This window comes from Pistacia vera, unplaced genomic scaffold (genome assembly GCF_008641045.1).
Source record: "Pistacia vera cultivar Batoury unplaced genomic scaffold, PisVer_v2 Contig459, whole genome shotgun sequence".
Classification (NCBI taxonomy): Eukaryota; Viridiplantae; Streptophyta; class Magnoliopsida; order Sapindales; family Anacardiaceae; genus Pistacia; species Pistacia vera.
Window position 1 is genome coordinate 793,386 of NW_022196289.1, and position 23,717 is coordinate 817,102.

The following is a 23,717-nucleotide window of genomic DNA, read 5'->3' on the forward strand; positions in this document are numbered from 1 at the left end:
GGGACTAAATCAATTGGAATTGTATTTAGAAAGAATAAAAGAGAAGATTGCTGCATTGAAGGCTTTGTAGATGCAGACTATGCAGGAGACATTGACAGGAGAAAGTCAACATCTGGATTTGTGTTTACATTATGGGGAAATGTGGTTAATTGGAAGTCAAAACTCCAACATATGGTCACATTATCTTCAACTAAATCTGAATATGTGGCATTGACAGAAGCAACAAAAGAAGCTAAATGGTTGAAGGGGTTTATAAATGAGTTGGAACTGGAACAGAGAATTGTTGTGATTAATAGTGATAGTCAGAGTGCCATTCACCTGTCTAAGAACCAAATCTTTTACGAAAGAACCAAGCACATCGATGTTAGACTTCATTTCATTAGGGAGATGATTGAGAAAGGTGAAATAAGGATTGAAAATGTGAAAGGCTCACACAATCCAGCAGACATGTTTACAAAACCTGTGACTGCTAACAAACATAGGCTCTGCATGAGTCTCTTTCAAGTCCAAGAATAATCAATATGGTTTCAAGGGCACTTAGGGTGCCAATTCAAAAGCCAAGGTGGAGAATTATGATGATGTGGCTTATGACTTGCCACATTGGAGTCAAATTTTTTAAGAAGAGTCAAAGCATGGGCTTATACGATGTCGTTTTACTCTGGGATCACTTGACATATTGTGTCAATTGATCCAGTTCTCCTGTAACAAACATTTCTCCTATTCACCTCAGCAGAAGCATGAACATGTAGAAGATTCTAGGCTTTTTTTTCATCTCAAGACTGTGGAGATTTTCAATCCAAGTGGAGGTAGATCTGAGAGGTGTATGGGTGTATAAAATCAGTTTGGCTATTGAAGGAAGGGCAGAGCTTTTCATAGAGAGATTTGGGTTTGCTATTCTTGGGTGTGTTCCTTCCTTGTACTAATCTTTTCAATTCTTCTCTGTATTGTTGAAATTCATGATTAATAATACCCTATAATGAGCCTTGACGAGTGGATGTAGGTTACAAAGCCAAACCACTATAAATCACTGTGTCTTTACTCTTTGATTTCTTTCATTCTTTGATCTGTTTTTTTCCTTTATGAGTTGATTGATTGATTCAGAGATTTAGAGTTGATTGCTTATCTCATTAAACCCATTTGATAATCCAATTAAGACAACTCAGTTAACCCTAGATTTCTACAATTACAATATTCATTAAGAATCCACTTTTCATTTCGTATTTTTCTTATTATTTTGATTGCATTTGTGACGCTGTGAGATGTCTTCTATTTTACTTGTAAGGGGGCGTTTGACAACCAAACACGATAATCAAGTAATATAAGATTTCAGTAATCTTGTATTACTAATAGTTGTTATTGTTGGTAATATTATAGGTAATCTGATTACCTCTCTTTTTTAGGTATTATAAGATTACCAAGGTAATCTTATTTTTGTTACAATTCTACCAAGGTAATCTTATTTTTTTTCACAATTATATCCCTTATTAATAAAAAATTTGGACAATAATGCCCCTGTTTTAAAATAAATTTACATTAATATACTATTTCAATTTTACCCTTGTTTAATTAAGTTTTTGGACAATAATGCCCTTATATTTAAAACAAATTACAAACCACCACCGCCACCTATCCACCACCGCCGACAGCGGGCCAACCACCACGGACCGCCGTAAAAAAGTTACCGGAGTCCCTAAAAATGATCGAGATTCGTTGGGAGGCTCCGGGAGGCTTCGATATGGCCGTTTCTGGCCATTTATGGCCAGATCTGGCTTAACATGGCCATTTTTGGCCATCAATATGGCCAGAAGCGGCCATATTGGAGCCTCGTGGTCACGGTGAGCTACTCACGATGACATTCGGAGACTTCTGGCGGTGGTTTGCGGTGGCGGCAGGGGTGGCGGTGATTTTGTTATAAATTAAAGTTTTATATAAGCGGGGTGTTTTAGCTAAATTTGAAATATTGGGGGTTAAAAGAATTATTCAAAAATTAATAATAAAAATTATATTATATTAATATTTAAAAAGAAGGTAATTTAGTAATTTAAATAACATACCCACTAATTTATTCCCCATAACCAAATATATTAATATAACATATCCACTAACTAATCAAACACATTTTTCTAAAGATTCTCAATAATCTTCAAGATAATATAAGATTTCAGTAATCCAATATTCTTAGTAATCTACCTTTACATCACCCTTTACATCATTTTCATTACACTATGACTATTTTATTAATAATAATTCTATTATAATATAAATAATTAAAAATAATTAAAAATTTATATGAATATAGTTACTATATTTAAGGTATTTTTGTCATTTTGTAAACTAATAGGGGGGTAATTAATTTTTTACAGGGTACCCCGAAGAGGAATCGGAACCTGCATTTTAGGTTCTGGTTCCTTTAATTGAAGAACTTGTACTGTGTGGTTCCGATTTCGATTTTAGTTCTTTTTTTTGGGAACCTATACTGTGCGATTCTGATTCCAGCTTCTTCGAAAAATGAAGCGTACCCGAAATCGCTCACCCCTAATATAGTATATGTCACATCACATAATATAATGTAAATGGTGTAAAGTAGCTCTTTGAATCGGCGAGTGTCCCAGCTGTTCTCGCTACCACTGCTCAAGCATTTAATCCATCGCTACCACTGCTTAAGTATTTAATGCGTATCTACAACTCCGCATGACTATTAATTAATTACTGATTTGAAATATCAGCTACCTCTCATCAAATTCCAAAAAACGTTGCTGTGAACATAGGACTAAATATATAAATAATTACTTAAATAAAAATATAATTATTTAAGAAATTAAATTGTTAAAAAACCATTAAAATTTTGAAAAAAAAAAGATAAATGTGGTGAGAACTTTGTTCAATTTTCACCTTTTTCAATATTATTTTAAATAATTAAGATACTAAAATTATTAATTAAATGAAGTTGATTTTGAAAAAAAAAAGTTTGCATTATTTTTTTTTGAAATAATACAATACATTATAAATCCTTGGGAGAGTTGTACAAGATAGGGATGAGACACAAAAGAGAATAATAACAATAATTGATAGGAGTAAATGACATATTCCCACCCAAGGTTTGATGAAATCCTGAGTTGATACCCCAAGTTCCATTTATTCCAGATTTCTACTCTTAAAATAATACTGTTAACAATTTTTAGGATAGTAAGGGTGTAATTACCATAATGCCCTTAACCCTAAATTAATAAATTATGTTTTAACCCCTAAATTACTAAAATTATAAATTAACCATCTTATTTTGAAATTACTTCAATTACACCCTCAGTGACTGTGCACTGTCTCGGTTTTCACCGGATCTAGGTTGTTTCCGATGGCGACGAACCCCTTGGTCACCTACATCACCTTCCCCATCGTCTGTTATCCAAAACCCCTCTGGTTCCCAACTCATTGGGCCCTCCAATCGCCGACGCCGTCAAGCTTAGGTTTTTGTCATTCTTCGCTTGATTCTGATCGATTCTGATGACGAAAATGCAATTGGACATCACCACTGCAACCAGCATCTCCAAATATACAAAACCCCTATGTCCCCAACAACCGTTTAGTGGCCATTCGCCAGTGGAGAGCGACGAAAACCAATCGCATATGGTGGCTGTTGTGGTTGGCGATCGATGAGTGATGAGGGGCTGTGAAGGGTACGGTTTTGTAGAGGGGAGGATGAGGGTTCGAATGGTGGTGACAAGGGTGATTTTGGGTGGAAGAATCACCGGAAAAGGGCAAAGAACGTCGGCGATGAAGTTGGCTAACATGCGCTAGATCTTTGTTAGGGGCGACAATCTGCTAATGTGCGCCTCCTTTGCGAAATGACCAATTTACCCCTGAGCCGTTATATCTAGCAATTTTCCGTTACTTTAAGGGTAGGAATCTAGAATAAATGGAACTTGGGATACCAACTTGGGATTTCGTCAAACCTTGGGTGGGAATATGTTGTTTACTCTAATTGATAGCATAAACTAGTGAAGGAGAGGCCATTGTTAAAGATGATATTTGAAGGCCACCCATTATGTGAGCCATTTGAACAGAATATAAGAAGTAGGTGAAACAGATACTCAGCTGAAATTAGTAGATGTTGCTTAGCAATGACAAGTTTAAGCTTCATCTATGGTGTCTCATTAGTAGTCTTTGCTACTATTTTTGCTACAACAACTTCCCTGCAGTCTAGAAGACATGCCGCCCTCTTCGTCTTCGGGGACTCTGTGTATGATCCAGGAAACAATAACTTCATCAATACCAGTATTACACACAAGGCAAATTACCCTCCTTATGGAGAGACCACCTTCAGGTTTCCAACCGGAAGATTTTCTGACGGGCGTTTGATCCCTGATTTCATTGGTAAGATTAAAAAAGTCCATAACACTATTCAGCGGTATAATATTCTTTTTCTCAAAACTTTGAGAATAACATACATGTGAGAAATTTGCAGCCAAGAATGCACACTTACCTTATTGGAAACCATATTTAGCACCTGGACAACATGAATTCATCAATGGAGCCAACTTTGCAAGTGCGGGAGCTTGTGTTATTGCTGATAACGATCCAAGCGTGGTATGTAATATAAATAATATTCATTCCTGGGTTGAAATTTACGGCCTCTTCTCAATTTTGAAAGAACTTATTGTCAACTTCAATTCTTTCTGATATGAATCTATCTGATCCATAAGGGAAGAACTTGCATCAGTATCTCAATTTCATTCAAACATGGGTTTGATTCACACCCCATTTTTTGAGAAATATTTACCATAAAAAAAAAAAAAAAAAAGAGTAGTCATAGACTCATAGTCTTTGTTTAAAGAAATGCGTTGAGAAGGTCACCCTTAAATTGCTTGATATGCTTTGGATTCTGCCCAGATTAACCTTGAAGCGCAGTTGAGCAATTTCAAGGAGGTGGTGAGCTTGTTGAAACAGCAGCTTGGAGATGCAGAAGCCGACCAGATACTAAGGAATGCAGTCTATCTATCCGGCATTGGAGGTGTTGATTACTACACATTTAGTGATCAATATCCTAATGCTACTGAATCAGAGATGGAAAATTATGTACAAGTGGTGATCGGAAACATTTTAAATGTGATAAAAGTAATTATAATATTAGTTTCTGATCTATAACTATTTAATGCAAGTAATTTATATACTTCAGCAATTTGTATTGAGAGGTTTTCTTTTTTTTTTTCTTTTTTTTTTTTCTTTTTTTTTTTGGTTTAAAAGGAAATATATGCACTTGGAGGAAGGAAATTTGCATTTCAAAATGTTGCACCCCTTGGTTGCACCCCACTCTTAAAACAATTGAAGAACCTTACAAAAACTGAATGTTGGAAAGATACTCAAGCGCTGGCAAGACAACACAACCAAGCCCTGGTTACTGCCGCTAAAGTATTAGATATCCAATTACCTCGATTCAACTTTATAATCTTTGACTACTTCACCACACTTATGAATCTACAATTTAACCCCTTGAAATATGGTAAAGTTTTCACCTTCATTTTCAATTTCAGGACGTCCGTACTGAAGATTGACTGACTTGACTAATTAATTTAACTTCGTTTTTGAAGGTTTTAAAGAAGCAGACATTGCTTGTTGCGGCAGTGGGACATATCATGCAAGCGATTGCGGAATTGGAGATTATGAATTATGCAGAAACCCTAATGAGTATGTGTATTTTGATGGTGAGCATCTTACAGATAAGGCTAACTCTAGGTTGGGTGCATTATTTTGGGAGGGAGGAATGAATGTTACAGCACCAATTAATATGAAGCAACTAATTGAACTTGAACTACAGCCTTCTGAGATTAAGAAATTTAGAGAAGACGATGATGATGGTGGTGCAACAAATGATGAATAAATTCATCGACATTTCCAGATGAATGTATCTTATAATAAGTCTTTCCATTCTAGTTGAAGTAATTTTTTGTTTTCTAATAAATAATGTTCATTTATATAATAAAAATTTATATTTATTTGTGTCCTTAGTATTATCATTTTCATTATTAAAAGATGTTTTCGGGTTTTTAAAAATACTTAATGACATTGATACTTTTAACGTTTAACTGAATAACAAAAATTTCATGTTCTTTATTAGCGAGCCATTAGATCTTATTCTATTATAAATTGATGAATATTTATTTAATTGTCTTTTTACTGTTTATTTTAACATCTAAAATTTAACAATTTTAAAAAAGAAAAACACTATCGCATTCAAAAACAGTAACAAATACAAGTTTAATGGTTCAATATTCGTCTACAAAAAGATTCATCTACGTGAGTATAAATATGTGTATTTCGATAGTTGCTCATTCATTCTTCTGCAACAAAACATAATGAATAGTTAAAAAAATTGCTGTTTTGAGTTGATTTATGATATGGGCAGTGTGAATTTTCTTGATTGGAGCAAGTTTGCTGCAGTGGGTGTTTGGTTGGTGATCGTGGGGATTTTCCTTTCTTGGTGTTTCAGGTTGCGTGTTTGGTTACTGGGAAAGTTGAAGAAAGTGAAAGAATGGCGGGGTTTTGGTTTGCTCTGAAAGCGGATAAATTTTACACAATTCGGTTACGTGTTAATAAATTGTAAATCTTGAGAAAAGTCGAGATTTTTCCTTTACTTACTTACTAGCTCAGTAGTTAAATGAATCTTAAAGCTAATATAAAATTTGATTTGAATTTGATGCAGGAGTGGCGGCAAAAGTGGAAGACCTCGGTCGGTATTCAATGCAGAATCACTATCATATATTAGCGATTGCAGTTTCGAGGTGTGCTTTTTTATTCTTTTTCTTTGTTGCATTTGGTCACCATTAATCGAAATTATCCATCTTCTATATGTGTTCAATTGTTTGAGAAGTTGTTCTGTATGTGTAGATTAGAATAGAGAAATAGGAATCAGCATCCCCTGTTGAATAATGATGGGAACTTCAATGGAATGGCTACTTCTCTTTCGAAATGAGTGCCATCACAGACCAAAGAATCACATCTGTGCCTCTGTGGAAGGTTGAATTATGGCAAAAATTGGAAATGGTGCATAATGGCAGCAAAAATTGGAGGCCGTAAGGGACATATATGTGAACTCATCATTGTCAGTTTTATTGATGCGTCGTGTTGATGCCTTCTTTAGGAAGCTAGTCTACCCTTTTGGTTGATGCCTTCTATACTTTAACTAGCATCAAAGCAAAACACACTTAGGAAGAAAAGAATATGGGCAGTGCTTGGATAAAAGCTAACTGTTGGACATGTTGAAAGGAAAAAATAAATAAATTGCTTGGAGAAAACAACATACCTTCACTAGCATCAAAGCAAAATTAATTGTTATAAGTATCAAATGGAATTAGCAGCATAATCACAACATAAGCAAACAAAATATTTGACCTCTGATTTATTCATCTTTCTTAAATCCAGTACCATCTTTGAATATGGCTGACATGATTGTATATGTTGGCAAAGAAGTGCGAAAGCTCACTGGTACTTATCAGACCCTTCAAGCTACGCTTATGGATGCGGAGGACAGACAAGTGAAGGGTAATGTTGAGAAAAATTGGCTAGATAAGCTTAAAGATGTAGCGTACGAAATTGAAGACGTGTTGGAGGAGTGGAACACAGCAATCGGAAAATTACAAATTAAGGAAGCTGAAAATGCTTCCAAGCCTTTGAGAAAGGTATGTCACCTCATCTCATACTATCTCTGTTATTGTAGTCGAGCTGCTTTTCGTTTTGACATTGCTTTCAAGATTGAAATTCTTAACCGAAAATTAGATCTTATTGGTACGGACAAAGCGATGTTCCATGTTAGATTTAATGAATACACTGAAAATCTTGAGCGACCAGTGACCACCTCTTTGGTTGATGTATTAGAGGTTTGTGGGAGAGATCAGGATAAGAATACATTAGTAAACTTGTTGTTGAGCAAGACTAGTCAAGAAGCAAACCTCTCCATCATTTCCATAGTAGGGATGGGAGGGATTGGTAAGACAACTCTTGCTCGAATAGCTTTTAACGATGATAATGTAAAATCCCACTTTGACAAGAAAATATGGGTGTGTGTCTCCAATCCTTTTGATGAGATTAGGATTGCAAGAGCAGTTCTCAACTCTCTTGACGTTAGAGCATCAAATCTAGGTCAACTAGAACCTTTGTTAGAACGAATCCGCAAGTCTATTGAAGGAAATAAGTTTCTTCTAGTCCTAGACGATATGTGGATAGATAGTCCTAGAATTTGGGAAGAATTTAAGCATTCTCTTAGATATGGTTCTCAAGGAAGTAGGATTTTGGTTACAACTCGTAAGACAAATGTTGCAAACATCATGGGAACGACTAACATGATCAAACTAGAGACATTGTCAGAGGATGAAAGTTGGTCATTGTTTAGTCAGGTGGCGTTATCAGAAAGGAGTGGTGAAGAATGTGAAAGATTAGAAAACATTGGTAGAACAATTGTAGGCAAGTGCAGGGGCTTGCCACATGCTATCAAGACTTTAGGGAGTATTTTGCGCTTTAAAAGACATAGTATAGCATGGAAAAGTGTCTTAGATGATGACTTGTGGAAAGAAGATGAGATAGCAAAAGACCTTTTCCTGCCTTTTCTATTTTGCTATTATGATTTACCCCCTAAGTTGAGAAATTGCTTTTTATATTGTGCCATCTTCCCAAAAGGCTATGAAATAAGGAAACATAAATTGATTGATCTATGGATGGCTCAAGGGTATCTAAAAAAAGAAAGAAATGTAGATATGGAGATAGTTGGCGAAGAGTATTTTGAAACATTAGCAATGCGGTCTTTCTTCCGAGATTTTGAATTAGATGGTGGCATAACAAAGTGCAAGATGCATGATATAATGCATGACTTTGCTCAATATCTTGGACAGAATGAATGTTTTTCTATAGAAGTTGATGGTCATGTAGTCTCAGGGTTAGAGCTTTCTCATAGAGGATCTCGACATTTAATAGTAATAGGGAACTCGATTCCTAATTCTATTTATAATGAGAAAGCACTGCGGAGCCTTATTGTCAATACTACAGTTGATATAGAGGTTAGAGCAGATCTACCCAAATTATTTGACCAGTTCACATCTCTAAGGTCACTAGATTTGAGTTTCTTTTCAATCGAAGAACTTCCAAGAGGAATACAGAAATTGGTTCACTTGAGATACCTTAATTTATCTGGAAATAACAGGTTAAAAGAATTGCCTAAGGAATTATGTGATTTATACCATTTAGAAACCTTAGATTTCAGTGGTTGTTCATATATTCAGAAGCTACCTCGAAGGATAGGAAGATTAATCAATCTAAGGTATCTAATAAACATGAATACTTTTAATATTAGTTACATGCCGAAGGGAATAGAGAGTTTGACATGCCTTCGCACATTAAGTGAATTCATTGTAAGTGGGGGTGGCCGCGATAACAAAGCATGAACTCTTGAATGCTTGAAATACTTGAATCATCTTCAGGGGTCTCTAACTTTAAAAAGATTAGGAAACGTGACAGACATTAATGAAGTTAGAGAAGCAGAACTCAAGAGTAAGAATAGACTTCTTTATTTGAGATTATCGTTCTATAAGTTGCAAGATGTAAAGAAGAGGAATATTGTGGAGAATGTAGTAGTTCTTGAAGCTTTAGAACCACCTCCTTTTTTAGAGAAATTAATAATTGAAGATTACATAAGTAAAACCATGTCCCCTAGTTGGATGGCAAGGTTAACAAAGTTGAGGGAGTTGACGCTCTATAAATGCATGAACTGTGAGCATTTGCCTCCTTTAGGCAAGTTATTGTCCCTTGAATCACTCTCGATTTGGTATATGGGAGGTGTGAAAAATGTAGGGAATGAGTTTTTGGGAATCGGAAGTGGTGGAACATTGTCATCTTCATCAGCTATTGTCGCCTTTCCGAAATTAAAATATCTCTCTATTAACTATATGGAGGAGTGGGAGCAATGGGAAGAGTGGAATTACAAGATTATAGAAGAGGATGTTTTAATTATGCCAAGTCTTCGTTTCTTGCAACTTAATTCATGTTGCAAATTAAAGGCTTTACCGGAATACATTCTTCAGATGACCACACTGGAAGAATTGAGGATCAAATACTGCTATGTTTTGAATTTGGAAAAATTATGGCTATCTTCATATAAAGAGGACATTCCATTAGCCAATATGAGGATGTTAACTCTTGATAGTTGCATCAATGTTGAATACTTGCCTCCTTTGGGAAAATTGTCATACCTTGAATCAATCATTATAAAGAGAATGGGCAGAGTGAAAAGAGTGGATAATGAATTTATGGGAATAGAAAGTAGTGGCAGGCACAGATCAATTACTGTCTTCCCGAAATTGAAAATTCTTGTTTTTGAAAACATGGATGAATGGGAAGAGTGGGATATTGCGATAGGAGACGAAGAAAGTACAATCATGCCATCTCTTCAGTGGGTAACAATTCAATGTTGTAACAAGTTGAAGGGACTTCCGGACCACCTTCTTCGAGCACCAAGACTGGAGCAATTGACTATCAATCGGTGTTCTATTCTGAAAGAACGTTACAGAGGGGAAATGGGAGAGGACTGGACCAAGATCTCTCACATTCCCAACGTTCAAATTCATAGATGATTTTGAGAGGTCATAGAGTTGATGAATGCAACCAATAAAAGATGACATTGACCCACAGGTAATTAATTTCTTAATACTTCTTTTTGATATCTCTATACTCATTCATGTCAACACAAGTAATATTCATGCTTTCTTCATGGGTGAACCAGGTACTGTTAGTAGATGTTTGCTGAGGATAACGGAGAATTGAGATTGGATTGCATTTCCCTTTCTGGTTTGTAAATAATTTGACACCCAAAGATATTAAACTTCACAAGCTATTGCTTTGTTATATATATTGTAGGTATTGGTTTTGTAAATGTTGGCTAAGGATTTCTCATTCTCTGAATGTTGCAGGCTCTAAAATACGTCGAAGTTTGTTGAAAGAATCAATCCTCGTGTATGTTGGGCAGCTATAAATGCAATCAAGGAGTTTCCAAGAATGTTATGCCTGAATTTTATAGAAAATGGTGTGAGTAGCATACCAGAGAGTACTGAAATGGCATATCTCATGCCCTGAAAATCAAATTGGTTAGTTATGCTTTATAATGTATATATATCTTTTATCTAGTTTCGATTTTAAAGCGCTTTTCAACTTGTTAGTTTCTTGCCATGGATTCTACCAAAACACAACATTTCTTGCCTCAGATGAAGTATTTTGTTCTACAGAAGAATGGTAGGAGGTTATACATTCAAGTGGCATCTCTTACTCCCCAAAAAGATCAAATTGGTTAGTAGTGCAGGGTAACTGCTATAACCTCTGTTTCAAAGAATCCTACACGGTAAGAGAAATGATCAATGTAGAACTTATCCGTTTTCAAGGACTCATTTTTTAGATTCTATCTGATTTCTGAAGTGCATTGCTTTTGTACGTCAGTATCATTAAATTCATCTAATCGTTGTGTCATTTGTTATTTGTTGAATTTTGATGATACAAGCTTGATTGTTTAAATGAGCTCAAATATGTGCATTCTTAAATTTTTTCAGTTTGGCTTTACATGTTAGCATTGAAACTTAAGGACCCTAAAGATGTTGAAGAGTAACCGGAAGAAAGCTATATCCATGAATGTGAAAGCTTAGCCTGGGAAACTTCTTGTTGTTCATGCAAAAATGGGCCAACCAATGGCTCAAAAAGCTGCACTAAGATGAATGATTCAATCGTTTTCAAAATGTTTTTGATAAATAAGCTAGAACTGGAATTTTGTTGAGAAACTGAAAATTCCAAATTGTGAGTGAAAAAGATTTTATTTTTATTCAGAAATTCTGCTTGTGGATTTTTTCCTATTATTTGAACAGTATTCAGATTCTGTTTAGAGAAGACAGAGTTAGACTCCATAAGCATTGAGACCAACAAAAACAAATAAGGGAAGTGAAAATAATAGTAAAAACTATTGGGGTTGTTAGGAATCTGAGACAAACCTCAGTCACTGACTTGCACTTATAGATCCTAGTACTGATCAAAGTTTCAAACTTTATAGTACTGATTGCTGACAACAGTGTGGAGAGTTTGTGAGAGTCTCTTCACAGAATGGTGGCTTGGAATATTGCATGGAACTCGATTCCTAATTCTATTTATATGAGAAAGCACTGCGGAGCCTTATTGTCATACTACAGTTGATATAAGGTTAGAGCAGATCTACCCAAATTATTTGACCGTTCACATCTCTAATCACTAATTTGAGTTTCTTTTCAATCGAAGAACTTCCAAGAGGAATACAGAATTGTTTCACTGAGATACCTTAATTTATCTGGAAATAACAGGTTAAAAGAATTGCCTAAGGAATTATGTGATTTATACCATTTAGAAACCTTAGATTTCAGTGGTTGTTCATAATTCAGAAGCTACCTCGAAGGATAGGAAGATTAATCAATCTAGGTATCTAATAACATGAATACTTTTAATATTAGTTACATGCCGAAGGGAATAGAGAGTTTGACATGCCTTCGCACATTAAGTGAATTCATTGTAGTGGGTGTGCCCGCGATAACAAAGCATGTACTCTGAATGCTTGAAATACTTGATCATCTTCAGGGGTCTAACTTTAAAAGATTAGGAAACGTGACAGACATTAATGAAGTTAGAGAACAGAACTCAAGAGTAAGAATGACTTCTTTATTTGAGATAATCGTTCTATAAGTTGCAAGATGTAAAGAAGAGGAATATGTGAATGTAGTAGTTCTTGAAGCTTTAGAACCACCTCCTTTTTTAGAGAAAGAATGGCGGGGTTTTGGTTTGCTCTGAAAGCGGATAAATTTTACACAATTCGGTTACGTGTTAATAAATTGTAAATCTTGAGAAAAGTCGAGATTTTCCCTTTACTTACTTACTAGCTCAGTAGTTAAATGAATCTTAAAGCTAATATAAAATTTGATTTAAATTTGATGCAGGAGTGGCGGCAAATTTGGAGGAATCTCATTTGGGATATGAGATGTGGCTGCCAAACCCACCAAAAGTGGAAGACCTCGGTCGGTATTCAATGCAGAATCACTATCATTTATTAGCGATTGTAGTTTCGAGGCGTGCTTTTTTGTTCTTTTTCTTTGTTGCATTTGGTCACTATTAATCGAAATTATCCATCTACTATAAGTGTTCAATTGTTTGAGAAGTTGTTCTGTATGTGTAGATTAGAATAGAGAAATAGGAATCAGCATCCCCTGTTGAATAATGATGGGAACTTCAATGGAATGGCTACTTCTCTTTCGAAATGAGTGCCATCACAGACCAAAGAATCACATCTGTGCCTCTGTGGAAGGTTGAATTATGGCAAAAATTGGAAATGGTGCATAATGGCAGCAAAAATTGGAGGCCGTAAGGGACATATATGTGAACTCATCATTGTCAGTTTTATTGATGCGTCGTGTTGATGCCTTCTTTAGGAAGCTAGTCTACCCTTTTGGTTGATGCCTTCTATACTTTAACTAGCATCAAAGCAAAACACACTTAGGAAGAAAAGAATATGGGCAGTGCTTGGATAAAAGCTAACTGTTGGACATGTTGAAAGGAAAAAATAAATAAATTGCTTGGAGAAAACAACATACCTTCACTAGCATCAAAGCAAAATTAATTGTTATAAGTATCAAATGGAATTAGCAGCATAATCACAACATAAGCAAACAAAATATTTGACCTCTGATTTATTCATCTTTCTTAAATCCAGTACCATCTTTGAATATGGCTGACATGATTGTATATGTTGGCAAAGAAGTGCGAAAGCTCACTGGTACTTATCAGACCCTTCAAGCTACGCTTATGGATGCGGAGGACAGACAAGTGAAGGGTAATGTTGAGAAAAATTGGCTAGATAAGCTTAAAGATGTAGCGTACGAAATTGAAGACGTGTTGGAGGAGTGGAACACAGCAATCGGAAAATTACAAATTAAGGAAGCTGAAAATGCTTCCAAGCCTTTGAGAAAGGTATGTCACCTCATCTCATACTATCTCTGTTATTGTAGTCGAGCTGCTTTTCGTTTTGACATTGCTTTCAAGATTGAAATTCTTAACCGAAAATTAGATCTTATTGGTACGGACAAAGCGATGTTCCATGTTAGATTTAATGAATACACTGAAAATCTTGAGCGACCAGTGACCACCTCTTTGGTTGATGTATTAGAGGTTTGTGGGAGAGATCAGGATAAGAATACATTAGTAAACTTGTTGTTGAGCAAGACTAGTCAAGAAGCAAACCTCTCCATCATTTCCATAGTAGGGATGGGAGGGATTGGTAAGACAACTCTTGCTCGAATAGCTTTTAACGATGATAATGTAAAATCCCACTTTGACAAGAAAATATGGGTGTGTGTCTCCAATCCTTTTGATGAGATTAGGATTGCAAGAGCAGTTCTCAACTCTCTTGACGTTAGAGCATCAAATCTAGGTCAACTAGAACCTTTGTTAGAACGAATCCGCAAGTCTATTGAAGGAAATAAGTTTCTTCTAGTCCTAGACGATATGTGGATAGATAGTCCTAGAATTTGGGAAGAATTTAAGCATTCTCTTAGATATGGTTCTCAAGGAAGTAGGATTTTGGTTACAACTCGTAAGACAAATGTTGCAAACATCATGGGAACGACTAACATGATCAAACTAGAGACATTGTCAGAGGATGAAAGTTGGTCATTGTTTAGTCAGGTGGCGTTATCAGAAAGGAGTGGTGAAGAATGTGAAAGATTAGAAAACATTGGTAGAACAATTGTAGGCAAGTGCAGGGGCTTGCCACATGCTATCAAGACTTTAGGGAGTATTTTGCGCTTTAAAAGACATAGTATAGCATGGAAAAGTGTCTTAGATGATGACTTGTGGAAAGAAGATGAGATAGCAAAAGACCTTTTCCTGCCTTTTCTATTTTGCTATTATGATTTACCCCCTAAGTTGAGAAATTGCTTTTTATATTGTGCCATCTTCCCAAAAGGCTATGAAATAAGGAAACATAAATTGATTGATCTATGGATGGCTCAAGGGTATCTAAAAAAAGAAAGAAATGTAGATATGGAGATAGTTGGCGAAGAGTATTTTGAAACATTAGCAATGCGGTCTTTCTTCCGAGATTTTGAATTAGATGGTGGCATAACAAAGTGCAAGATGCATGATATAATGCATGACTTTGCTCAATATCTTGGACAGAATGAATGTTTTTCTATAGAAGTTGATGGTCATGTAGTCTCAGGGTTAGAGCTTTCTCATAGAGGATCTCGACATTTAATAGTAATAGGGAACTCGATTCCTAATTCTATTTATAATGAGAAAGCACTGCGGAGCCTTATTGTCAATACTACAGTTGATATAGAGGTTAGAGCAGATCTACCCAAATTATTTGACCAGTTCACATCTCTAAGGTCACTAGATTTGAGTTTCTTTTCAATCGAAGAACTTCCAAGAGGAATACAGAAATTGGTTCACTTGAGATACCTTAATTTATCTGGAAATAACAGGTTAAAAGAATTGCCTAAGGAATTATGTGATTTATACCATTTAGAAACCTTAGATTTCAGTGGTTGTTCATATATTCAGAAGCTACCTCGAAGGATAGGAAGATTAATCAATCTAAGGTATCTAATAAACATGAATACTTTTAATATTAGTTACATGCCGAAGGGAATAGAGAGTTTGACATGCCTTCGCACATTAAGTGAATTCATTGTAAGTGGGGGTGGCCGCGATAACAAAGCATGAACTCTTGAATGCTTGAAATACTTGAATCATCTTCAGGGGTCTCTAACTTTAAAAAGATTAGGAAACGTGACAGACATTAATGAAGTTAGAGAAGCAGAACTCAAGAGTAAGAATAGACTTCTTTATTTGAGATTATCGTTCTATAAGTTGCAAGATGTAAAGAAGAGGAATATTGTGGAGAATGTAGTAGTTCTTGAAGCTTTAGAACCACCTCCTTTTTTAGAGAAATTAATAATTGAAGATTACATAAGTAAAACCATGTCCCCTAGTTGGATGGCAAGGTTAACAAAGTTGAGGGAGTTGACGCTCTATAAATGCATGAACTGTGAGCATTTGCCTCCTTTAGGCAAGTTATTGTCCCTTGAATCACTCTCGATTTGGTATATGGGAGGTGTGAAAAATGTAGGGAATGAGTTTTTGGGAATCGGAAGTGGTGGAACATTGTCATCTTCATCAGCTATTGTCGCCTTTCAGAAATTAAAATATCTCTCTATTAACTATATGGAGGAGTGGGAGCAATGGGAAGAGTGGAATTACAAGATTATAGAAGAGGATGTTTTAATTATGCCAAGTCTTCGTTTCTTGCAACTTAATTCATGTTGCAAATTAAAGGCTTTACCGGAATACATTCTTCAGATGACCACACTGGAAGAATTGAGGATCAAATACTGCTATGTTTTGAATTTGGAAAAATTATGGCTATCTTCATATAAAGAGGACATTCCATTAGCCAATATGAGGATGTTAACTCTTGATAGTTGCATCAATGTTGAATACTTGCCTCCTTTGGGAAAATTGTCATACCTTGAATCAATCATTATAAAGAGAATGGGCAGAGTGAAAAGAGTGGATAATGAATTTATGGGAATAGAAAGTAGTGGCAGGCACAGATCAATTACTGTCTTCCCGAAATTGAAAATTCTTGTTTTTGAAAACATGGATGAATGGGAAGAGTGGGATATTGCGATAGGAGACGAAGAAAGTACAATCATGCCATCTCTTCAGTGGGTAACAATTCAATGTTGTAACAAGTTGAAGGGACTTCCGGACCACCTTCTTCGAGCACCAAGACTGGAGCAATTGACTATCAATCGGTGTTCTATTCTGAAAGAACGTTACAGAGGGGAAATGGGAGAGGACTGGACCAAGATCTCTCACATTCCCAACGTTCAAATTCATAGATGATTTTGAGAGGTCATAGAGTTGATGAATGCAACCAATAAAAGATGACATTGACCCACAGGTAATTAATTTCTTAATACTTCTTTTTGATATCTCTATACTCATTCATGTCAACACAAGTAATATTCATGCTTTCTTCATGGGTGAACCAGGTACTGTTAGTAGATGTTTGCTGAGGATAACGGAGAATTGAGATTGGATTGCATTTTCCTTTCTGGTTTGTAAATAATTTGACACCCAAAGATATTAAACTTCACAAGCTATTGCTTTGTTATATATATTGTAGGTATTGGTTTTGTAAATGTTGGCTAAGGATTTCTCGTTCTCTGAATGTTGCAGGCTCTAAAATACATCGAAGTTTGTTGAAAGAATCAATCCTCGTGTATGTTGGGCAGCTATAAATGCAATCAAGGAGTTTCCAAGAATGTTATGCCTGAATTTTATAGAAAATGGTGTGAGTAGCATACCAGAGAGTACTGAAATGGCATATCTCATGCCCTGAAAATCAAATTGGTTAGTTATGCTTTATAATGTATATATATCTTTTATCTAGTTTCGATTTTAAAGCGCTTTTCAACTTGTTAGTTTCTTGCCATGGATTCTACCAAAAAACAACATTTCTTGCCTCAGATGAAGTATTTTGTTCTACAGAAGAATGGTAGGAGGTTATACATTCAAGTGGCATCTCTTACTCCCCAAAAAGATCAAATTGGTTAGTAGTGCAGGGTAACTGCTATAACCTCTGTTTCAAAGAATCCTACACGGTAAGAGAAATGATCAATGTAGAACTTATCCGTTTTCAAGGACTCATTTTTTAGATTCTATCTGATTTCTGAAGTGCATTGCTTTTGTACGTCAGTATCATTAAATTCATCTAATCGTTGTGTCATTTGTTATTTGTTGAATTTTGATGATACAAGCTTGATTGTTTAAATGAGCTCAAATATGTGCATTCTTAAATTTTTTCAGTTTGGCTTTACATGTTAGCATTGAAACTTAAGGACCCTAAAGATGTTGAAGAGTAACCGGAAGAAAGCTATATCCATGAATGTGAAAGCTTAGCCTGGGAAACTTCTTGTTGTTCATGCAAAAATGGGCCAACCAATGGCTCAAAAAGCTGCACTAAGATGAATGATTCAATCGTTTTCAAAATGTTTTTGATAAATAAGCTAGAACTGGAATTTTGTTGAGAAACTGAAAATTCCAAATTGTGAGTGAAAAAGATTTTATTTTTATTCAGAAATTCTGCTTGTGGATTTTTTCCTATTATTTGAACAGTATTCAGATTCTGTTTAGAGAAGACAGAGTTAGACTCCATAAGCTTTGAGACCAACAAAAACAAATAAGGGAAGTGAAAATAATAGTAAAAACTATTGGGGTTGTTAGGAATCTGAGACAAACCTCAGTCACTGACTTGCACTTATAGATCCTAGTACTGATCAAAGTTTCAAACTTTATAGTACTGATTGCTGACAACAGTGTGGAGAGTTTGTGAGAGTCTCTTCACAGAATGGTGGCTTGGAATATTGCATTTGATCAGTAAGATAATTCGGTTCAGAGAGAAAACTCGAGGCCAACGAAGAATGCTTCTTTATTTACTGGTACCACTCTCTCTCTCTCTCTCTCTCTCTCTTTGTTTGAGTCTTTGAGATACTCATTTTATTTGTTTGCGGTCATTAATGTGAATTGTAAATTGTGTTGACAGAAACAATGCAGAAGATGCAACAAGCTAGAAAACCATGGTCCCAGATTCATGGATGAGACTAGCTGGGAGAATGCAGGAAGGTAGGAGGAATAATTAAGGGATAAATTTATCTACTTTCAATGAATGAGAATCTATCTCATTTATAAAGTGCATCAATTTTGCTGTGTTAGTATCATTAAATTCCCCACTAATTGTTAAGCCATTTATGAAGCTTATGTTAGCTTCACCATTTGCCCCAAATCTCCTCTGCGGGATGTCTTTATAGCTCATTTCTAGAGGTTTGTTTTGGTTGTTTTTCTGGCTATTAGTTGGGATACTAGAAGGCCTTTTTCTTCGTAAGAAATTCTTGATTTTGATATTTCGATTCCATGTAAAGAAACAAGGTCATGTTTGCTTGGGATGAATAGACTAGGGAATGAGAATCTCATTTCAAAATCATCGTTTGGTTCATAGAAATGATACAAGAATATGAATCTTATTCCTTAAACATAGCCCAAGTTCAATATATCTAGAATTTCTTCAGAAATGATGTTAATCTTGAAAGGGTATTGGTGAACTTCTATTTCTGTCTATATATGATTGATTCTGTGTCTTTTTTCACCAGGCTTTATTTCAACTTCAAAACTCGAGGATCCTGAAGATATTAATGGCCTCAGTCACATGGCCTGTGCTCATTGTAGCCATTCCTGCTATTGTACTTTCAAAATATGTTCAGGTAAATATCAACTCTACTTGCTCCATGTACTAAAATCTTCTCTCTTTTGTCAACAAATTGAGAAATGTGATGTTCAGTTTTGCATTGTTTTGAACTGAAGGGATATTATCCCTCCTCAGCAAGAGACTTAATGAGAATGAATGGAACAACCAAAGCACCCATTTTGAATTTCGCAGCTTTTAACAAGATGGATATGTTCTTCCAAAACTACCTTAAGCTCGTTGACACAGACGCAAGGCTTTTCTTCCATTCTAATGCTGCTACGGAGTGGTTAGTTTTACGAATTGAAGCAATTCAGAATCTGATTGTATTCGCTGCTGCTCTTTTTATAGTTCTGCTTCCTGGAAAACATTTACCAGCTAATTCCAATCAATAAAATTATTCAATGTCTCAATATAGAGCATGATCTTGTTGGTTTTGCTAGAAAACAAAGAAGAGAGACTGATGATAGAGAGAGAACTGTGAACTGGAATTTTTTGCTCTGTTTTTACATTAAAAAACAGGGATAGTTTTTATACAAGAACATGCAACTGTTTCACCTAAAGTTGCAAATTTAAAATTTAAACTAAACACTTCAACTAATGCACGTACAAGCACATCAAAATACATTATTTTATCAACCTAATTCACCTAAACACATCACTGAAATATTTCCAGAACAGTGACCAAAAACAGCTTTTGCATGCACAGTAGAAGTTTAAACGGTGGCGCCAAAAACATGCAAATTTGATTTCTGCCAATTTTTATCATTTCCAGCATGATATCATAGGTAAGAGAAGCTGACCAAGAAGGGGAAGTTAAGCTGGTCCATTGCAGAGATGAGGATCAACTGGATGATATCATGACCAAAGGCTTGTCCAAAACCAAGTTTGAAGACTTTAGGCTCAGACTTGGTGTTTCCAACAAAAATATTAAAGAGTGTTGAAACATTGATATTTTGCTGGAAATTCAACTGAAATTCAGTTAGTTTTTGAAAAGCTTTTTGGCGCCAAAAGAGCTTTCTGATTTCTTTGTAGTCTACCGTGAAAAGAGCTGCCGAAGTTGATAGTTTTTGGTGATATGTTTAGGTGCTTTCAGCTGTGATTAAGGGTGCATTAGTTATAAACTTTGTTTTTTAAATTTCAAACTTGTAACAGTAAGCAACCTTGCTGTATAAAAATGTAAAGTTATTGCATTGAAATCAGAACTTTTCTCACCTCTTTCCTTAGCATTCACCGGCTTAAGACACCTACAGAGTTTTTTCACTGAGAACAGTCATGAAACAGTCCTGCAGTATAACATCATTCAACTTGGAGTCAAATCAATATTTTCCATGTTTGTATATAATGTAAATTCAAGCAAATTCCTTTTTTCAATGTGATGGCTCCAGGCAAACATCTTGCTTCCAGGCTAGTTCAGGTTTGTGATTTTCTTTACGTTTAAAAGAAATAAATAAAAAACTGGGATTCGAGTCTATTAGTCCAAATCCTAAGTTTAAAGTACTCACATAGACCTCTTAATTCTAATATATTTAAACTTATGTAAGAATGAAATTTTTATGTTTAATATATTATTATGTTTAATTAATTAATTTTTTTTATGTGTATATATACATATGTTTTTAAGGGTTTTTTTTTTTTTTTATCCTGAAGTTTAATTAAACTAAATTTTTTTTGCAAAAATAACATAAACACTTCTATTGTTAATAATCTGTTAATATGTCGTTAGAATTAATAAAATAATGAGTTAATGACCATTTCATGTTCATTTTTAGTACAATAAAGAGATTTTTATTATTATTATTATTATAATCACTATTATTTAATTATACCTAAGATATTATTGGTATTGATCTTGTTTTTAATTAAGGTTACATATTATTAACACCCCCTTAGTTTTTTTTTTTAAGGTATTATTGCTATTGAGGGGGTGAATAAGAAACTTTTGATTGGGCTGGGCTTTGCAAAAGATTGAGAGTCTTGGACCATAAGCTTAAGTAAGGCCTCCATAAAAGCCTTCAAAGCCCACATAAATTATACCCATAAGCTCATACTTTCACATCAATACAAAGTTCAATTAATGTGCATGAACTGTTGTAGAATTTTATTCAGATATTCTGCATGTAGAAATTTTCCAACAACTTATAGTCTTACAGCTCGAGTTGTTTGCCTGTGAGTTCTTCAAAGTTCAGACTTCGGAGTTTCAGTAACCCATCACTGGCTTCCCACTTAGATCCTGTGTTTCTTGCATCAAAGTTTCAAACTTTATAGTACTGATTGGTGACAACAGTATGGAGAGTTTATGAGAAAGTTTCTTTTCACGTGGGGTTCTTCACAAGAATGGTGGCTTATAATATTGCCTTCGATTAGTAAGATAATTTGATTCAGAGAGAAAACTCGAGGCCAACGAAGAACGTTTCTCTATTTACTGGTACCACTCTCTCTCTCTCTCTCTCTCTCTTTGATACTAATGTTTAGGTGCTCTTTGAATTCCTCAAATCAAACTTCGTAGTACAGTCTCTTTAAATTAGTTAAAAATTCAGTCATTTGATATTAAGTTTCAAAATACTCCATGCCTGTTACCTGATTTATGTTATAAGTTGTTCATAAAGCTTTTAGTATGTTTGTCATTTCTCAGATTGAAACCTGTATGACTTTAATATTGTCAAAATTGTTCACTTGTTAACAATAAAATTTTGTAAACCATATGAAAACAAATGTTGAAAATATAATCAATTAGCAACAACAAATGGTTTTTTTTTCCCTTAAATTTATAGTTGATTGCAGTTTGATCATTGAATAGAAGATGGGTGCCGTACAACTATTTGCAGAAGGAGTTAGAAAATTTTGGAATGGATGGGAAATACGATTGCTGGTTGTACTTAGTCTTCTTTTACAAATTATCCTCATCATTTTTGGTTCTAGGCGAAAATCCACACCGACAATCTGGATAAGGATCGTTGTTTGGGTAGCATACTTGTCTGCAGACTGGGTGGCAACTATTTCCTTGGGCAACCTAGCAACTAGCCCAGGAAATTCTGACAGTAATTCTTCAAACAACATAGCCATCCAGGCATTTTGGGCACCATTCCTTCTTTTGCATCTTGGTGGCCCAGATACTATCACGGCTTACTCTTTAGAAGACAATGAGCTGTGGTTAAGACACTTACTTGGGCTTCTTGTCCAAGTTGTAGTGGCATTTTATGTCTTCGTTTGGTCTTGGAGCAAGGGAGCCCTTACTTTTATTGCCATTCCAATATTTACTACTGGTATTGCAAAGTATGGAGAAAGGACATATGCACTCAGGTCTGCAAGCACTAAGCAATTTAAAGAGGCCTTGCTCTCCACTAATCCATTTGCAGAAAACACTATGAGAATGGTACTGGGAATCACAGAAGATGCTTTTTTCGAGAGAAATATTAAGATGGAGGGGCCGAGGGAAAAACTCAATGAACTATATTTAAGCCGCAAGCAAGTTGGAAATCAGATGGATGAAGCTCATTTTTTATTCAAGAGATTTGTTTATCTCTTTGGAAACCTAATCTTGGGCCTTAATGAACGGAGAGATTGCTACAGCGTCATTTGTGAGAAGTCAGCTGAAGATGCCTTCAAACTAGTAGCAATTGAGCTTGGGTTTATGTATGATGTGCTTTACACAAAGGCGACCTTAATTTATACTCGATTGCTTCTTGAAATTAGACAATTATCTAATGCCAATGTACTTTCTCAAGCAAGGTTGCATATTATGAGCTTGAACAATAACTATTTATATAACATGATCCTTATATTATAAGCTCGTGAGGATGATGATTGAGGCAGTCACAAAACCCTTGTACTTCACATTTGTTTTCCATGAATCAAAATCCTCCATTATGATAACCATTTTACCCTTTCATTACAAATCGTAGAACATGAACACAAGTAAAGAATTTCCTTTTCCTTTTATTTCTGTGTCTTCTTCTTTTTTCCCCTTTCTTCTTTAATAAGTTGTTCTCTCTTATACTGCACTTATATTTTATTTTTTATTTTTTGTCCTTCTCTCTTTTCTATTTCGTTTTGTTCATTGAACCTCCGATATTTGTAAGAATGTCTTCAAGAATTCAGCCCCCTAACTAAGCAATAATATATGGTAGTAGAATGTTCACATGAAGCAAGTGAAGATTTTCACTTGCTTCATGTGAATGTTTCTGCATATAAACATATAATTACATGGATCAGAAGGAAATTTCAATGGTTTTCAGATATTGTCTTTTCTGCCTAGTGTTTGGTCAAAAGGGTTATAGAATATATATGATTATGCTCTGTGCACACATTTTCCTGGCTTTGCTCTTATATTATTTTCTAGTTTATTTGTTCCCCTCGTTTATGGCAAAAA

The 23,717-nt window shown here is 35.1% G+C and overlaps 4 protein-coding genes and 1 long non-coding RNA gene across 13 annotated transcripts; all 5 read left to right on the plus strand.

Annotated features, from left to right (window-relative positions):
- Positions 1-3,992: 3,992 nt before the first annotated feature.
- Positions 3,993-5,971, plus strand: LOC116144912 (GDSL esterase/lipase 1-like). The gene is made up of 5 exons (XM_031430345.1): positions 3,993-4,371; positions 4,463-4,584; positions 4,888-5,112; positions 5,242-5,497; positions 5,586-5,971. Exons 1-5 carry the CDS (start codon positions 4,119-4,121, stop codon positions 5,873-5,875), a joined length of 1,146 nt encoding a protein of 381 aa, XP_031286205.1. The 5' UTR covers positions 3,993-4,118; the 3' UTR covers positions 5,876-5,971.
- A 1,977-nt stretch (positions 5,972-7,948) lies between these two features.
- Positions 7,949-12,142, plus strand: LOC116144903 (putative disease resistance protein RGA3). 7 transcript variants are annotated; one of them, XM_031430322.1, is made up of 5 exons: positions 7,949-10,671; positions 10,763-10,827; positions 10,950-11,123; positions 11,241-11,374; positions 12,090-12,142. In XM_031430322.1, the coding sequence occupies exon 1, from the start codon at positions 7,968-7,970 to the stop codon at positions 9,426-9,428; it is 1,461 nt and encodes a 486-aa protein (XP_031286182.1). In that variant the 5' UTR covers positions 7,949-7,967; the 3' UTR covers positions 9,429-10,671; positions 10,763-10,827; positions 10,950-11,123; positions 11,241-11,374; positions 12,090-12,142. The 7 variants fall into 6 exon arrangements, with proteins under 7 accessions (XP_031286184.1, XP_031286182.1, XP_031286188.1 ...); XM_031430324.1 differs by having other exon boundaries at positions 11,196-11,374; XM_031430327.1 differs by having other exon boundaries at positions 12,099-12,142.
- A 1,622-nt stretch (positions 12,143-13,764) lies between these two features.
- On the plus strand, positions 13,765-15,762 carry LOC116144858 (putative disease resistance protein RGA3). The gene has a single exon (XM_031430280.1). It carries the CDS (start codon positions 13,765-13,767, stop codon positions 15,760-15,762), a length of 1,998 nt encoding a protein of 665 aa, XP_031286140.1.
- Positions 15,763-17,303: 1,541 nt separating this feature from the next.
- Positions 17,304-19,733, plus strand: LOC116144910. Of its 3 annotated transcripts, none has more exons than XR_004130329.1 (6): positions 17,304-17,457; positions 17,575-17,708; positions 18,405-18,545; positions 18,650-18,729; positions 19,254-19,364; positions 19,465-19,733. It is a non-coding gene; the product is annotated as an uncharacterized LOC116144910 (long non-coding RNA). The 3 variants fall into 3 exon arrangements; XR_004130327.1 differs by having other exon boundaries at positions 18,424-18,545; XR_004130328.1 differs by having other exon boundaries at positions 17,596-17,708; positions 18,424-18,545.
- A 1,900-nt stretch (positions 19,734-21,633) lies between these two features.
- Positions 21,634-23,135, plus strand: LOC116144861. Its single transcript, XM_031430283.1, has 3 exons — positions 21,634-21,640; positions 21,731-21,773; positions 22,268-23,135. The coding sequence occupies exons 1-3, from the start codon at positions 21,634-21,636 to the stop codon at positions 23,133-23,135; spliced, it is 918 nt and encodes a 305-aa protein (XP_031286143.1).
- The last annotated feature ends 582 nt before the right edge of the window (positions 23,136-23,717 follow it).